Consider the following 18,232-nt stretch of genomic DNA (forward strand, 5'->3'; position numbering starts at 1 on the left):
TTAACACCTTTCAGTGGCATTTGAAATGACTTATCAGTGACCTGCTTGGGTTTATTTTGTGATGAGATGTGATTTGGAGAAAAATGCTGAGGGAAATGTAGAAAGTATAAATGTGCAGGGGTTTTATTGCTTCAACAAAACACAGTCAGAAAGACTGCAATCCTCACTAATTTGGCAAATATTTTGGACAGAATTATTTTTAAAATTGCACTGGACTCAGCAAACAGTTTGATGAGGAAACTGAAAACACAAACAGAGCTTTTTTTTCATGATCAAGGGACTCAGGAGCATTTTAAGTCCCCGTGAGTCCCCATGACACTAAAGCCTTTAACAACACTTGACTGGCAGCATAGCCCATATTTAGAGACATTCAGAACCCAGCTGTCATCTTGGGCATCTAAATAAATCGATCAGCTGTAGGCACAGACATTAAGAAGCACATACAGACATGGAGTCTTTATTCTCATTGCTAACAGAAGCTTATCATAAGCAGCAACAGTGCCTTTAGTTATGTTATAGTACAGAAATAACTTTGGTTGCTGCAATAAATCCTTTGTTATAAATGCAGAAATAGAGTCTATAACATAACTGATATCTCAAATTACCAAATACAATCAATCAGAGTTAAAATGCCAAATTCTTTGGGAGAAAGGGCCCTTTCTTTGTTCTTTTGTACAGTGCACAAGAACCCAGTTTTTGGGTACAACAAACACATTGAAAAAACATTTTAGGTGTCTGCAAGACCCCAGTCTGGATATAACTAAGCTCACTAAGCTCACCACCAGAATTTACGAAATTTCAGCAAAATACTAAAGTAAGGAGCACAACTGCACACCCTTCACAGATGGCTGAGGAGGAGAGTGTCTTCAGAGCCTGACTGACTGGGTCACTGTTTACCTATGCTGAATATTCAGATTTATTGAACATCCTCTTAAGGGCTTTATAAAGGAGTTTGAGAAGGTTAGAAATCCTGCTCTGTGCCCCCAGTGACCTGTGAAACGAAAGCAGGATGAACTCATCCTGCCCACCCACACTCACGTTGCTCAGGGCCTGCAGTAACAACCTGCAGCAGCATATCTTCTGCTTAATGGTTGTGATAAATTACTGCACAAAAGGGATGGTGTCTCTGATCCCAAGAGATGCAAGTTGCATGCTGCAGACCTTCCTGATGTGGATAAAGCACACTAGCTGCTCTCCTTGAACTTAGTTACGCTAGGCAGCACTTAAAATGCTGCCATGTCCTTGGGCTAGTAAGTGCAACTGATTGTAAATAATTACAGTGTGTTCCTCAGGAATGATCATTAGTAGCCACAGGCATGGAGACCCAAACTGGCCACATCCATCACAGTGCCTAGTGGTGCAGTTCACAGGTATTTACCTGGGATGTGTTTGGCTCAGCTGTATCTTCAGCAATGGAGGCAGGGGGTAAATAAAAAGCTGCCAATTCCCCCCACATCTTTCCATAGTACACTCTGTTAATGCACTGGTCATCTAAATATGCAATTAAGCATCACTGAAATAATTCTCTTCTAGTAAAACAGCTCCTCATGTATGTATGATGGTTTGGGCTGGGATAGAGTTCATTTTCCTCACAGTAGCTGGCATTGAGCCATGAGTTGGATTTGTGCTGGGAACAGTGTTGATAACTCAGGGATGTTTTAGCTATTGATGAGCAGTGCTTACAAAATCCAGACCTCTTCTGCTTGTCACCCCATCCCACCACAAGGAGGCTGGGGGGGCACAAGAAGATGTCAGGGGACGCAGCCAAGACAGCTGACCCCAAATGACCACAGGGATATCCCAGACCATATGGTGTCATGCTCAGCACATGGAACTGGGAAAAGAGGAAGAGGAGGGCATATTTGAAGTGATGGAGTTTGTCTTCCCAAGTTCAGCATTATATGTGATAAAGCTCTGCTTTCCTGGGAATGGTCAAGCACCTGCCAGTCAATGCAAAGTAGTCAATAAATTCCTTGTTTTGGTTTGTCTGTACACGGCTTTTGCTTTTCTTATTAAACTACTTTTATCCCACAAACCCATGACTTTTCTTGGCTTTACCTTTCAAACTCTCCCCCATCCCACCATGATGGGGCAGCTCTGTGGGGCTGAGCAGTTGCTGAGGCTAAACCACAACAGTGTGCCAAAAAAACTCCAAGTCACATGTATGCTGCGTGGTGAAACAGGAGTTTAAGTACTTGTAGCTAATTCCAGGCCAGTGCTGAAATCCCCTTGATTACTCTTAGTTACATAGAAGTATATCCTGTGTATGAGCTTTTTTATAGATGTTTCAACTTTTTTTTATTATTACATTTTTAGAAAAAACTTCCTCAGCCTGAGCTACCAAGGTTAAAATAAGAAAGACGCTCACTGGTTTTACCACTTCTTTTACTGGAATAATTTATCTCCTAATATTCATAAGGTGACACCATTAGCACATTTAAGAAGTGCTAAGAGAAGAGCTTTTAATCATGGAGATAACTGTTTACGATAGTTGTCTGTCATTAATTAGTTTGCAAGCCTCATACTCCCTGCTGAGGATGCTCAAGAGAGGATTCTTACCAACACACGTCTTTTACACATGTACAAGCTGGATTCTGCATGTATTGCCATTACCACCTGAATGTAAATAAAATGCCCCAAATATTCGAGTTGCATTTCAAATTGAGTTGTTCTGGCAAGGAACAGTCTTCATCCCAATTCCGAGCAGCTGGAAAATGTTATCAGAAGATTGTGACAGCCCAATTAAGGCATTTAATTTACTTTTAAAACAGCATTTGCTAAAGTACTGCTGCACCTTAGTGCAGAATGCCCCTTAGTACAAAACACACCTGTCTGGAAGCACCCCTGTTCTAAAAATAGGTAATGAAATATTGTTTCTCCTAAAACTGTGTTACCTGTGTTCTTGAAAACACTAAAAACTGAACAGAATCCTACTGAGACTTAAAACTAATTTGAACTTAGTATAAAATTTGATTGCAGTTGTATGTATTCATCTATTTTTAATCTGGCTTCCTAAAGGAGTAAGTTTTGCAGGGCCAACTGTTGATTTCTTCCCCCTCTTCCTCCTCCTGACTACAGGACCAGAATCCTTTGCCCATTTACAAACTCAAAAAAAGGCAAAGCTTTAAAGTACTACTAAGTGTGACCATGTTGAGAGAGTGTAGACACTTCTCCCATGTCATTGTGCAGGGAGGGGGAAAGGAGGGAAATTTAGGAGTTGCATTTGTGCTTGGCAGCAGCTGCTGAGGAGCAGCAGCCCATGCTGCCACTTGCACACCAGGGTGCAGGGAAATCTGGGGAAGGAAGGATTTGGGTAACGGAGGATAACTCCTGAGCAAAGCAGGCCTCATCAGTTCTGCCCCTTGTGTTTTGGGTTTCAGACCAGGCGCTCATCTCCGGTCCCACTTTCATTAGTACAAATAATCCAGGGAACACAGTGACAGAACAGCAGTCAGTCCCCTGCTTCAGTGGACCAAATTCTCAGATGTTTCATCAGGCAGAGGAAATTCATTATGGTATGTTTTTCAAATGAGTCTTATGAGCAGACCTTCAAAAAAGGTATTTTGGAGCTAACTCCTACTGACTTAAAGGAAAGCAGGATTTCAGCCTCTGTGCCAAGACCCTCAGCTGTCAGTACACAGTCTGCCTCCAGAGTCCTAACCTTTAAATCTATGCACTTGAAAAGGAACATCTCACCCAAGTACTGCTACCAGAACAGCAGCAAGAGGAGACAGAAGCTGTGTGTCACACAGTGTAGCAGATTCAAACCTGAACTGTCCATCACAGACACAAATAATTGTAAGAACCAGATGTGTAGCTGAAACAAGTTACATCCACAGTGAAGAGGTTAATGTACTCTTCTCTTCCACCCAACAGTATACAGAAGGGCAGTGTGGCTGCAACAGCTTCCTGAAGGCAACCCACTTCATTTTATTTGTCAAGCTAAAACCTCAAGTCATGGAAAAGATCAGTTCAATGCATTCTCAGAAGAACAATAAGCAGTATCACCACCAACTCTGCATTAGTTATCCAAAGTCCTGGGGGTCTTTCTAAACTTAGGCCTAGTTTTGGCATAGTTCAGCACAATATATAATGACAATCACCCCTTACATTGCCAGAGAAACTGCAGCAGAGGAGTTAAAATGCTCAAAATTACATAGCAGCAGCCATGGACAAGAACCCACGAGCTCAGGGTTCTCAAGTTGAGTTAGTTGTTCAATCAACCAGAGTTCTGCTTTGAAAGCTAACAATACCAAAGAGAAGTTGAAAATGGGAAATCATGCTGTAAAGTGATGAATACCCAGACTATTTAAGCATCATTACACCCCTCAGTTATGTTTTGACTCAGCCTACAAAGTTATCAGTGCCTCTTCCAGAGGCACATCTCCATCCTAAATGTGAAGTCAGCAACTTCACAAACATTTCATGCCTTGTGTATTTAACAATCATCACAAACAAGAAAAGCCTGGACTTTTGAGTTCATGGTTCTGTGAAACTTCCATGGAAAAACACTGATTTCGTTAGCAAGCATTTGGCTCAGAGTACAGAAGAGAAAACAAACTCACATGGTGCATGGAACATCACTAGCACAGATGAATGATCTTTTATAAACTTGTCGAAGTCCTCATCGGTCAGGTGATAAACTACATTTTCTTCATCTGCCCAGGGAGTCTCTGGAGCCTGTGGCTGAGGTGCCTGTGGGCTACAAGACAAACAGACACAGCTTAAAGGCAGCTCTCTGGTGCTAAGCAGTCATCTTGGCAAGTCAAACTGTAAGGAACCACTTTGTGCAGATGTTCACACATGTCTGACACACCAACCCTACTGAACAGCTTCCATAATTGCACCCATTCAGAACTCACAGGCACTGAAACACAGATAAAACTGGAGGAGGAACAAAAAAATCTGCAAGAAGCTTCTGAGGACAGATCAGCAATGGAAGGGGATGGAGTGAGGAGATAACCAGACTGCTTGGTTATTACATTATAGAAATCAAATGCATTTTCTATTACTCTTTTACCCTCCTCAGCAGGATGCTCCCTTTCTCACAGCATTCCCACTTTGTAGTTCACAGGAGTCATTGCAAATGAAAGAAAAAAGCAGTGAGCAGAAACAGCCAATTTAACCCGTCACCTTGGATACTGACAGCATGATTAGGTCCAGCAGAGAAAGGAGGAGCAGTGCTGGGACCATGAGCCAGCTACACACACCATTTCCCCAGGAATACATGGTTTTACCCTGCACAGATCTTGTGAGCCAGGGAAGCATCGTTATGTCCTCACTCTGCAGTGGACTTGTAGGCCTAACTCAGCGAAGGTACTCAGCTCTATGCTTCACCTAAAAGGCAGTGATGAGTTCTACCAACATCACTACAATTCACCTGAGTTCACCTGTCCTTGATGGAACAGAGCCACAGAGACTGCTCAAAGACACGGTGGCAAGTCTGGAAACTGAACCTAAGCTCCTCTGCAGCTCATCATCCCAATAAACAATTGTTTTTGGCTTTTATTAATGCACATTAAAAAGAGAATTTGGCAGCTGTGAACTAAACTCTGCTAATTGACATTCTCTTTATTAAAGCAGAAAAGACACCCAAACATACGAACACTGGGAGCCAGACTTTGAAGCTATTTTTGTCAGTTGCAGTAATGAGTTCCAAACCCCCCCAAATTCCCCAAATTCTTTGGCAAAGTACACGACTGGATGTGACCCCATCTCTGCTGAAAGCAGATTTACTATTTTTGATTAAAACCTATTATTGTGTTAGCTGCCTGGAACAAGGAATGGCAAACAGATGATAACTCTTTTATCCTGCCTTACTCATTTCTAGGCTGAAAGCCTACTTTGATTAAAAAAAGCAGTAGAGATACACAGATTCAGATAGCAAATTCTGTTGATGTAAGCAATAGGTGTGATCCAAGAGTATTAAGCAATCCATGCAGAACTGTGATGCACATCTCTGCTGCTGCTTCTGTGATAAACAAACCAAGAAGCAAACACCAAAGTGAAAGGTTGGAGCTGTACCCGGCCAAGCAGCCCAGAGAGCAATAATCTGCAGGTATCCTGGCAGGGTAAAGGCTTTCCAGCAAACACCATGACACTTAATGGATTTGGGAGCTGAATTGAGTAGGCAGAGCATGATGAACATGGACACAGTACCTGCAAAGCACTGCGAGAACATGGTGTTCAGCAGGGCCTGGCATGACCTATTTCAGTCAGGAATTAGTAAAGCAGGGCACGGGATGTTTATTCAAATAGCCTAATTTAAAATGCTGTGCATGCTAATGAGCCTACACAGGAGGTGGTAAGAAACACCTCAAGGCCTGGAGAAAGCAACAAGCAAAATTTAACATGTCATTTAACACTGAGACAAGGCACACCCAACACCTGATTAGGATGACAGAAGTCCAGAAGAGCTATCAAAAGCTAATTCAATTGAGAGCACAGGACAAGTTCTTGATTTAACAAAGTAGCTGATGCTAAGGAAGACCTGAGGGGAACCTATAAAAACAGCAAGACAAACTAAGCAGCTATTGAAGGCAGCAACAAGCTGCTGGGCTTGCCTACCACTCAGGCTGATACAGCTGTGTATCAGGCTTAACAAAAAAAATGGTATGTACAAAATAGCATCCCTATTGTGTTGGATTAAGGCTGTATGATGGCTCATCTCTATCATCTCATGAAAACATCTGAATCTCCATAACACAGTAGCCAGTGCTTATTATGAAGATAAGAAAGGTGAAGTACCTGTAAGACTGATACATTAGCACACTTCAGCATAAGAAAGAAGCATCTTTAATAAGGAAAAAAAAAAAAAAAAAAAAAAAAAGAGGTGTTGGAGTCCTCCAAACTAGCAGTTTCCTAGCAGTTCTTGTCCCGAGAGGAAAAAGCATGGACAATTATTTAAATAATTCTAACTTTTGTTAAGTTATATCATGTTGTCCTCCACAAATGAGCCTAAGATCACTCACTTTCAGCACTTTACCAGTAGTATTTAGAGGGGAAAAAAAAAAGAAGATGGGGAGAGAGAGCTGCTTTTCTGCAGTGTACTTATTGTCCACACATAATGGGCTATTTCATATGGCTCAATGTCCGCTGGATTTGCTTCCATAGCTCTACAAGGACAGCACATGCATGCACAGTGAAAAAATGCATTGGCTTTCCTTGCCATGGCCCTGCCATGCCCTGGTCCTCAGAGTAACATTTTGTACAAAAGCAACCTTTCAATATTTTAATAGTATGCTATTGTGAAACACAGCCAGTGCACCCTACAGCTATCTCACTGAACTCCTTGGCTTTCCTAAAGCCCTTGCCATACCATTTTGACTACCTGTACTGCAGATTCCTCAGAATAGTATAATATTATGTATGTAGCATGTTTACCCTATATGCAGTTTTATTAATAATTTAATTGATTGCAATTTAAGCATCAATTTCTTGCAAAATATAAATATACATAACTAGTCAATGTGGTTTCCTTAAAGGTTGCACTTATTACACAAAACAGGGGCACAAGGCTACTGCTCAGATTATCTTTTGGGCAACTAATAAGCATGCAGTAAGTGAGGACAAACAGCTGTCTTTAGCTCTGGACTGCTGAAGTATCAGCCAAAACCCACAGTGGCTTGTTAGCAGAGATTATCATTGGAAAGAGCTTGCAGCTGTTCTGCTTTCCTCCAGTAGCTGTGTTCACTTGCTGTCACAGCACTGATATAAAGGTACTGCATATTGCAGGGATTATCTGGATATTATGTGGGCAGACAGGGGGAAAAAATACCCCAAACAGCTAGTGTTTCACATATGGTAGCCAAGAGATAACCACATCCTTGCAGAATTGAAAAGCATAACAAAGTGCAGGTGATTAAGCCATATCCTTGCTCCAAGGGCTCATCATCTTCTTCAAGTTCCTGGAGTTGCCATCTTGATCACTCACATTTGAAGACTTAATTGACTACACAAGGCTTAATTCCTCTGGCTGAATTCCTCTCTTTGAGCCACTGTCCAGTACTTACTTGCAGTGTCTGTAGCCCCCGATGCTAACAGGATGCTGCTCTCACTTCATTTGTGGGTTCCAAATCCTGAAGCACTCAACCTACTGCTGCTGGAGACCCTGGGCTACCTGCAACCATATGTACATCCCCAGCATAGCCCTACTGTACAGCAAAACACATTTATTCTGAGCCAATTTTGCTAAACTGTACTATTACAATAGTTTGCAATACTCTGTTCCTCCCGTGTGTTTGCTTCCTTTCATTAGCTTCATTTCAGTATTGTTTCCACGACTGCAGCAAATGAGGGAGGGTTACAAAGACAACACCATGCCCAAGAGCCTGGGCTCACTGCAAATGGGATTTCTCCACCACCAGATTATCTCAGCTCTTTTCAACTGCTCCATCAGCTTCACTGACCACATGGGGATTTGCACCAGTTGAAGAGCAGCCATACACACACACTTTTTCTGTATGTCTCTGAACTGCTAGTCCCATAGGCTCATTCAGCCCCCAAAATGTTTATAACTGCAAATAGCTCTCTTTAGGCAGAACAAGGTGCTTTCTACACTTTCATATCATGACAGCAAACACAGATGTTGTAAAAGTGAGTACCTATCCAGGGTGCCTTGATCTTCAGTTTGTTCCTGCAAGACACTTCAAAGGCTTCAGCTAAAGGCTGATGAACCAACAAGAACTGCACACTTGGTATATACACTTCTAATAACACAACAAAAGTCAAACCTTTTGCAAGGTATTAAGTTCAAGCACCCAAGTTCACTGGAAATCTAACCTGGCATTTTCAGCCAAGTTGAGATCTGTGTATCTGCATTTATTTTAGTCCACAGTCAGCCTCCTGTTACAGACAAAATGCAATTGTGAAATGCAAGGCATGCATGCTAAAAACCAAACATTAGTCAATCTCTCCATAGGAGCTTAGCTGATCTCAGCGGGGTAGTTTTGTTTGCTCTTCTGAGCAGAGGGAAGGAGGGAGAGCTGTCTGTTCCTAAACCATTACATTCTGTAAATAATGAAGAGTACATAAAAGGTTGAGTGCATGAAGTTCAATGCCTTACTGTTTCAGCCACTCTGCGATATCTGCTGCGGTAGCACCGAAGTTCTCAAAGTTGAACAAGAACTTTCCTTTCCTGTTAAAGCAACAAAACAAGGTTCAGTCCTGGCCCTAAAAGATAAAAACACTCAATTATACAAGAGTGCATGATTTCTAAAATAGTTGCAAAACATAACCGACTCAAAATAGCAGATTGTAGGATATCCCCGGACATTGAATTCTTCTTTTATCCTTTCAAATTCAGCAGAGTAAACATTCATCCCCGCAAGAACCTGGAAAAACAGAGCATAATCTTACTGATCCTTACAATACAGCAGGAACATCACACTGTTTGTTTGAAGATTTAAGTAAAACCTACTTCAATCTGGGCAGATTCTGATTTCATTCATACAGCTGTCAGAGAAGGGGCTCTCTCTAAAAGGCACTGAAGTTTTTCTGATTTTGTGCAAGGGGAAACAGAACAATACTTGAGTCTAATCCAGAGAAAACACACAGCAGTTAGCATGTCACCTCCTCATTGCTCTGGAAGTATCTCTATTTCTTTTTATTCACCCACTAACAGAAATACCTAAAGGGAATTCTCTCAATTGCAGCACTTGTGCTCTGCTTTGCACATTTGGATTTTAAGCTACAACTAGATTTTTTCCTCCTCTGCAAGTAGGAAAAAAAAAAAAAAAAAAGAGTTCTTAGTTCATATCCAAACATTAAACAGGACACCAGAAAGTCTACCCTCAGCTCTCTAGTTTCCACTCCAGCAAAGAACTTGTCTATGTCTAACCAACTTGTCAATGTCTAACAAACTACAAGCATTATCCCAGTTCAAAAATGCACTTACTGAATGGCAAAGGGAAATCAGCATGACTTTGATGTGAAAATAAAACGTGCCCGATTTCCAGGAGCTCAGGAAATAGCACATGGCATTTATACGCTCTAAATATGTTAACTTAGGTAGGACAGGGTATAATGAGTTAAGAATTAACCTTGTCCTACAGTCTTCAAAAGAGAGGCACAGAAGCACAGTAGATTTCCAGTCACACAAAGACCTGTGTGTCTCTGAACTGCAAGTCCCATAGGCTCATTCAGCCCCCAAAATGTTTATGTCACAGTTTATATCAGCACATCAAACACATATCACAGCACATCAAACAAAAACTCTCTCCTCCCCACTCTTCACCTTTATCCTAATCCATCCTCCATCTCAACAATCCTTGAGCTTCAGTTCAGGCTCCTGTGACTTATACTGTGCGCCCTGCGACCTACTCTGTTCCCTGCCCAAATGTCTTCCAAATATTTCTGACATTAAAATTAGAAGATGGGATTGATTCCAAGTTTTTGTGGGTGTGCAATCCACACAGAGGCCATTCTGCTGTCAAACTTGGACCCAGCAAGTTGCTGAGATACCACTTCCTGATTAACTTAGTTTAATGGCATTGACGGCTTAAATCATTTTAGCAGCAGGGTCTTAATCCAGCCCTCTCCTCTTTCCCCTCTCCAAAAACAGGATTTTCTCCTTCCAGCTGAAATACCACATCAGAATTTAATACCATGTTCCTGACTGCAGCAAACTGCAGAGACCAACCAAATGTGCTCAGAGCCAGCATGAAATGAATCTTAAAGCAGAAAATCCTCATTTGAAGGTCAACTGTTCTGAAGAATGTGCTGGAAAGTCACAAAAACATACTTTGTTTTCTCTTCCCTATCCTAAGAAAGGATAAATTGAACAGAGGAGAGTATAGAAGTAAGGTTGGTTTATACTTGCTGGCCTAGTCTTCCACTTTGAATTTTCCTTGTAGTTCAAACAACTGGACTGACTTAATTCATTTGAGATTATCTAGACTCAATTCTCCCCTCTCCTTATTCTCCACACCACCACTTAAAGACAAGTAAATGCAATAGGATCAAGATACAATGGTTGCTTTATAAAGCAAGAACCAGTTTTGTTAACTAATTCCCTAAATAACACCAGACTACCAGTTCCACTTTTGCTGTGAACTTTCAGAGGATTTCCTATGATTTAAATGGGCATTCCTGGCCATCTCAGACAATTTCACTGTGTCCATCTAATGGTGATTGATAAAAGTCAATAACTTGGATTCATTCTGGTGTTCATTATGTTATATAAAGCATATTTAGCAAAAAAGGTTATTACAATGGGATTTGTTTTAATGACAAGAATAACAGCTTTAGCTGGCCAATAATCACAGAATTATGAAATATCAGGCTGCCAGAGACCATCAAAATACACCTACTGCCCAAAGCCAGGGCCCTCCTGCCAGATGTTTTGCCAATTTGCTTTTTTAGCAAACGACTGAATGACCCCCAACTTCTATTTAGGTCCATTACCTCTTGTAATGGCCATTGCAGAAACAAAGATCAGTTTATTCATTTCACCTCTGCAGTGACACTTGACATATTTCAACACTTATCTGCTCTCCAACAAGCTACCTATAATCTAAACCAACTCTGAACCTTTCCTAGCTGCCCAAGTATTTAGAGTTTCTGACTGTTCCAGTTTAGTTGTGACCCCCGCCCCTTACCCTGATTCTCAATTTTCTTGATGGGATTGCTCCAAAACTGGTACCTTACAGCACCAAAAAATTTTTTTAAAGAAAAAAAAATAGAAAAGCACCAAAGGAGGAAAGCACTTAGCATATTCTCAAATTGTTTTTTACTGAGCAGAGCATTCTGGCACACTCACAAAGTTCACGGGCACTAGGGAGATGGTGAATGGTTTGCTAATATCCAGTTCCTCCCTGCTCTGAGGTGATAGTGTCAGTCACTCACCAGAGACCAGCCAACCCTCTAACCACAGGAATCTTTCCTGACAAGGATAAAGAATATCCACTTCTGATTTGGAGAACATTTTCCTTCTGCACTGGGTGCAATGGAATTGTAAGATATAGCCATAATATAAACTAAATATGCCACCCTGCCTTCCTCTCAGTAATAGCACTGGGACAAGAAACAACCAGTCCCAAGAGAACACAGCAGCCAGTGACAGGTACAGTTCACCCTTTCACTTTTATGACCTCATCAATAGGCAATACTGTACTTAATTTTCCTGCTGTATAACAGCAAAAATCACTTTTGAGCCTGGCACATCCTGACAGCTAATGACAGGTCAGATTAAAAGGCCAAACCTTCAGCTCATCCATGCCACTCATAAACTTTGCAGACAAGTCTGATCTGGAGGTCAACATCACTCTAAGGCACTCTATGAATAATTTATGATGGGTACAGCACAGTTAACTTTAGAAATGGCAAGCTGTGTACACATCCCACTCAGGAAGCTAATTGGGTCATATTTTGAAAAACAGACCAATTATTGAGAAAAACATGGGTGGCAGTGGCATAACTGGACTTTCCTCTGAACTGATTCTGCACCACAACTCTCAACTGCAAGGAACTGTGTCCCAGCACTGTCACTCAGCTGTGCTGGATCAGTCCAGACCTATAGAAACCATTTCCAAGTGAGGAAGGAAATACTCAAACCAGAATAGATCTAAATTATCTGATCTGAATTTAATAAATGAACTGCACATGAACAAGGAAGGGATAACTGCAGCAGAGTGCTTGTGCAGCATGCCTTCTCTCTGGGACTGTCTCTATAGGTGATGGCTTTACCTTCCTAATCCCTCTCACCCCACAAAGTACTGCCATGCAGGGCAGGAGTGCCTTCCCAAAGGCAGCAGCACATGCTCCTCTTAGGGAAGATGGCCTTAGAATGCTGCCTGGCTTGACAAAAACACTCTTGAAAATATCTTCTAAGGCTTGTGCCATGTCCTAAATAAATCTGACTAACTCCCACTCATTCCAGCCCTAAGCAAACAAGGATTTAAAGAAAACACTTCTGAAAACAAGTACTTTGGAGAATGTTGGGCAGTCTGACAGCACTAGGTGGTCATGAGAACAAATGGCCAGAGCTGCCCCAGCAATGAACTGCCGTGCTTCATCTTTTCCTCACAAGGAAACCTGTAAACACAGCAGTGAATGATCCACCAGGCAGGATCAGACCAAATCCTGCTACAGCCGTGAAACAACAATCCCATTTCTTCATCCTTTATGTACTCCTGGCATCGTATCAATCATACGTTAAGCACATTATAAAACCTCAACCAGACAGGTGCTTTTGACTTGCTTACAGAGATCAATACACCTTGTAACTACAGAGGGGTAACTAAATTACTGTGAATTCTGTACTTTATTAGAGTCAAAACTTACTTTTATATCAATGTGACATCAGCTTTGACAGAGCTACAGTTAAACTATAAGCTTCTACTAATGCTGAGTGGCTGGAGGGTGACCAGTAGCTTATGGGAGGGGGATTTCCCTCCCATAACACTGTGATTCTCCACTAAAAAAGTGGATTAATATCTGCAATGAGGCCATCCATCCCTGACCATGCTATGAAACATCAAGCCAAAAAGCAGATCAAACCCATTAAGGCAAATACTTCTTTTTTTACCAAAATGAGCTCAAAAGGCCTAAAAAAATCACAAATTAGAGGCAAAACATGAATCAACATAGTATCAGAGGCTGTATCTCCATGGAAAAAAACATAGTGGATATAAAGGGCAAGGGACTTTGCATCTCATTCTCTGAAGTTTTAGAAGAATAAAAACCAAGAGAAAATCCTGAAGAGATCTGGATCAGAGTAGTTTATTTCTATTTTATTTCAGCTAGCTTAAAAATGGATCATTTTGATTTTGATAAATATTTGTCAATTTATATACTTTAAAAAGAAGTGTTAAAATTATTTTGAAATGTCATATAAATCACATTGTCTCACTTACATATTTACCCTTGAGTTCTGTGGCTGCCTGCTGATAAGATGGCATCATTCTCTTACAAACACCACACCCTGATAAAAAATAAATGGTGTAAGTAATATGTCAACAACTCTATTCAACCTCTTCTACAGTATCTATCTTCCAAAGCATATGAAGCAATATTTTCTCTTTAAAAAATTACACAGAAATTCTTTATCTGCTTCACTAAATCATTATTAGATTATTAGTTTCTAAGGATGTTACATGTTACAAGCTTCTTTTTTGCACATTCTTCATGTTCTTAATTTTAATATTCATTTCTCATATTGCTATAGAGAGAGTAAAACCATCTTATATTCCTCAGGCTCTGAGCTGAGCCCAGAGAAGAATACAAGATGAAACACACATATCAAAATTCAACAGAAGATGTCATAATTGTGAACTCAAAACGAAAAGCTTTGTGCATTTCTGGTCTTTGAAGGGACAGGGGAAGGTACTTCGGATTCATCCCAGCTTAACAGGGCTTTGAAATTAATTTGAGACACATTTCCTAAACACATTACACAGACATCAAGTGTTAAACAGTGACCTGTTAATTGAGCAGACATAACTCAGAAGCAGCAGCCCTTGTAAGATACAATAATGTGCTGTGGAAAAGACAAAGGGTGAGTGAGGAAGACCACCAATGTGTTGTTGGAGTGTGCTGAGTGAGAGCTGCTTGATGATGCTCTGCAGTGCTAATCAGATTAGCAGTAAATCACCTTGTAAGCAGCAGTTTTCACCCCTGCCAAGTAAAATCTGTGCATGCAGATGGGAAGGGGCAGGAGTGCAGACAGCATGGAAGAAAGGCAGCCGGAGCCAAGCACTCCAGACACTTATTGTGGAAACTCAGTCCACCACAGGACAGTAGTCAACATTTCTGTTCAGGTTAACAGACAGAGTTTTGAAAATATCTTCCAGAAAAGAGGAACAGATTTTACAGCCACTAGTTTAGCATCGAAACAGCATGCCTGGAAAAGAACATCCTTTAATCTGATGAAGGAGAGTTCTTGTTTCTGTGGTCTTTCCATCTTTGATCTCTCCACTCAAATTGACGAGGTTGTTAAATTAGTGCTGGTCAAAATGACAATTTCTTGGTGGGCACAGACCACACATTTAAGGCCCACTGAGGCCTTGCAGCTTCATCCAAACCACTGGACAGACATCAAAAGATATGAGTTGGCAGACAACATCTTCTGAATCCTTTATTTCTTCTCTCCTCAGGAGCCTCAAGCCCTTAAGTCCTGCAGGAGATTTCCCTATCTTTCCCTCCTCACTCTCTTACTGCTCCCTAAAGTACCTTCTAGGGCACAGGCACACACCAGCCTCCTCCACCCCGCCATCACCCCACCATCCTCCTCTTCCCAGCTCTGCTGCTGCCTCAATTTGCTGCTCCAAAACCCATTTCAGTACACCCTCTCCTGTCCTCATACTTCTGGGTTATATTTTTCAGGATGCTGCCAAGCCACATATACACCTCAAGAGGCATAAAAGGGGAACCTAAAAAACTCATTTTCTGCTGTTCTTTCTTCTTGTACTTTTCTCAAAAGGGAAGCTTAATTAAATACAGATTAGTCTTTCCACTAGTTAACACCTACATTTTAAAGCTTTGTTTTCAATCATGTTTATAAACAGCTCCTTCTTATTGCCAAATCCAGACAGTCTCCTGCAGGAGTCTTCTTTGACAGAGTTAACTACAAATCTGAATGCCTTCAAGTATACCTAATATTTCATCTTTAGTGCTGTCTGACTTTCTAATATAGGCATGAAAGTACAGTGAAAGGCCAGCAAATGGCAGGTAATATCTTCTGAGGAAAGCAAGCCTTTTCTTTGAGTTGTTTTACCCAGACCAACCATTCCTGAAATATTAAAGTAACTACATCTATGTCTGTAGTTGCATTCATCTCCCTCTGCACTGGTACCTAATGAAAGAGCCCATTTCCTATCAATCTGCCACAATTAATCTAAAGCCCCTGCTTCCAACAAAGCAGAGAAATAAGGCAGCTGTCTTCCCCACAGCCTCCCAAACAAAGCCTGTGATGTTCTCTCGTGCCAAAGACCTCCCTTAGAAGTAACAAAAAGCTGAATTTCTGTTAGTGACCAGTCTTGATTTGCTGCTCCCAGTTAAGAAAGGTAACACTTCGGTTACTGTATGTAGCCAATAATTTCAGCTGCCCAAAGCCCATATTTTATTGCAACTGCTGGATGTATTCTGTCTCCAGTAAAAGGAGCAAGAAAAGAAAATTTGGACAACAACCAATTCAGAAAGTCTTGTGTATTAAATAAAAGATGAGGGAGTTACAAACTGAGAAATGAGAGGAAAAAAAACCTCACAAGTAGACTTCCTTCACAGCAGTTTGGAAAGCATCACAAATATTACAGCACTGAAAACTAGCAGGTGTTTTGCCACTTCAAAGAAGAGAAACTGGAAGGAGGAGGGTGTCTGGGGGAACGGTTCAAAGAGAATGAAGGGTTAGATAAGGCACATTTCAGAAAGAGGCTCAGTTGTGGAAAACAATTACTCCTGATAGAGGTAAGCTGTGAAAGCACCGTGCAGCCCAACTCTCCCCGAAGGGACGATTTACAGCAGAGCAGCCGTATCACCTCCCGCTGATCCAAGGCTGCAGCTACTGGGAACAGCCACACACCACGCCAGGCCACATAGGACCATTGCACAGTCTGAAGGCACAGAGCCACAAGTGATTTAATTTAAAGAAAAATCATCCTCTTTGTGATGCATCAAACTAAGTCTTAGGCAATTTTGGTCATCTTGGCAGTGCTCAGATGAGAATAAAAAGGCAGACTGGTGTTTCAGGCAGTAAGTACAAGAGAAAATACACTGAGAAACACCAGATAATGCTGCCATGGGACACAGGTTTTTGAAGGGAATCAGACAGCAAATTGCTTGTGGTGCCCAACATCAACTTCCCTATCAGGGTACTGCTGGGAGGCATTCCTAGTTTAGGTCACACATTTATTCTCTTCTCATGGTTTCCCTGCTTCCTGAACTGAGCAACAACTCAAGTAAAACACAATCTTGCTTAAAAGAGCTGGAAAGCCTCTCACACAGCAGTCACCATGAAACACAAAAAGGCAGCTGTAAGTCTGCAACATTAAGGAACAAGTAGCTAATGCAATGACAAGATAGCAGCAATACAAGGTCAAGGTCACAAAAAGAAATGGAGAGACTCCAAGGTGCTCTCCTCTTCCTGAAACCCCACTGCCCTTTGAATTAGCCCAGCCCATGTGGGCAGGAATATGCAGGATGCCTCTGGGATGGAGCAGGAACAACAGTCCAGCTCCTGACAACTGCACTGTACCCTCTGCCTGCAGCACACAGTTTCTGTTCTGTGCAGCACAAATTTAGAAAGGACAACAGGTAACAGAATTATAGAAAGTGGCTGCGTAAAAGAACATTGAGCAAGAACCATCATGACAAGAGAAAGAGACAAGACCAGGGTACAAGTGATGGACAACCAGGGAAAAACTGAGGACAAACAGGCAGAACAACACAAGGAGCTGAATGATAAAGGTGGCACAAGATGGTATTATTAGCCACGCACAGGTGAAGCTTCTAGTCAGACTTGGACATCTCTCAGTGGAGAAGGGGAAAAGAGGTGGCAGGACATGCTGGTCTACTTACATGGGGCATAGAACATCATCAGTAGGGGCTTGTCTTCCTTCTTCAGAAGCCTCCTCAGTTCCTAGTGAATGAACCAAAGAAAATAAAAAAACACACTTATACTCAAAGACACCGTACTACAACTTTACAAAATTAATGTATGTATTCATAGAACACAGGCTCATTTATCTGAGGGAAAAGGGCTCATCTTTCCTAACAGACAAGACCTATTTTTTTTCCTTGTTCAATTTTAACTTGAAAGAAGATGACAAAATTTATTATACATTCAGCTGAATATCCTAGACCAGTATCTTCACTGTTAATATGTGGAAGTTCCATGGTTTAGTTCATTCTCACTGCAGAATCTCTACCTGAAAAACTCTTTCTTCGCTGACACATCCAAAATCCATATTGCAATTCAAAATGTCAGTAATAACAAAACAAGTTCAGTTTTCACACTACAAAACCTTGCCAAACCTACGAGATGCCACGTGAAAAGGATTTTTCAGTATCAGCATGATAGAAAAAACTAGATGAAGTTTTCAAATTGAATGTAACCCCTGGAAGCCTTGTAATAGAGTACAGAGGGTGAACATTAAAAATTAATCTTCCTACAAAAACTGAATGTCAGAATAACCATTTCTAATATTAAAAATGAAAGCCAGAAAATTGAAATAGCCCTTTACAAAATACCAGCTAGAGTCCAATCAATTAAAGTTTAAAAAATCTATAGACTAGAAAA

The 18,232-nt window shown here is 41.2% G+C and overlaps 1 protein-coding gene across 1 annotated transcript in view; it reads right to left on the bottom strand.

The window, feature by feature from the left end:
* PDIA5 (protein disulfide isomerase family A member 5) overlaps positions 1–18,232 on the bottom strand; it is a 100,354-nt gene that overhangs the window by 46,223 nt on the left and 35,899 nt on the right. The window contains exons 7-11 of the mRNA XM_030277144.4: positions 17,512–17,572; positions 13,854–13,921; positions 9,241–9,332; positions 9,065–9,136; positions 4,566–4,702 (exon numbers count right to left, since the gene is read on the bottom strand). Of these exons, the coding sequence (XP_030133004.3) occupies positions 4,566–4,702; positions 9,065–9,136; positions 9,241–9,332; positions 13,854–13,921; positions 17,512–17,572 (430 nt within the window). The remainder of the gene's footprint in view (positions 1–4,565; positions 4,703–9,064; positions 9,137–9,240; positions 9,333–13,853; positions 13,922–17,511; positions 17,573–18,232) is intronic.

The sequence above is a fragment of the Taeniopygia guttata genome, chromosome 7 (genome assembly GCF_048771995.1).
Source record: "Taeniopygia guttata chromosome 7, bTaeGut7.mat, whole genome shotgun sequence".
Classification (NCBI taxonomy): Eukaryota; Metazoa; Chordata; class Aves; order Passeriformes; family Estrildidae; genus Taeniopygia; species Taeniopygia guttata.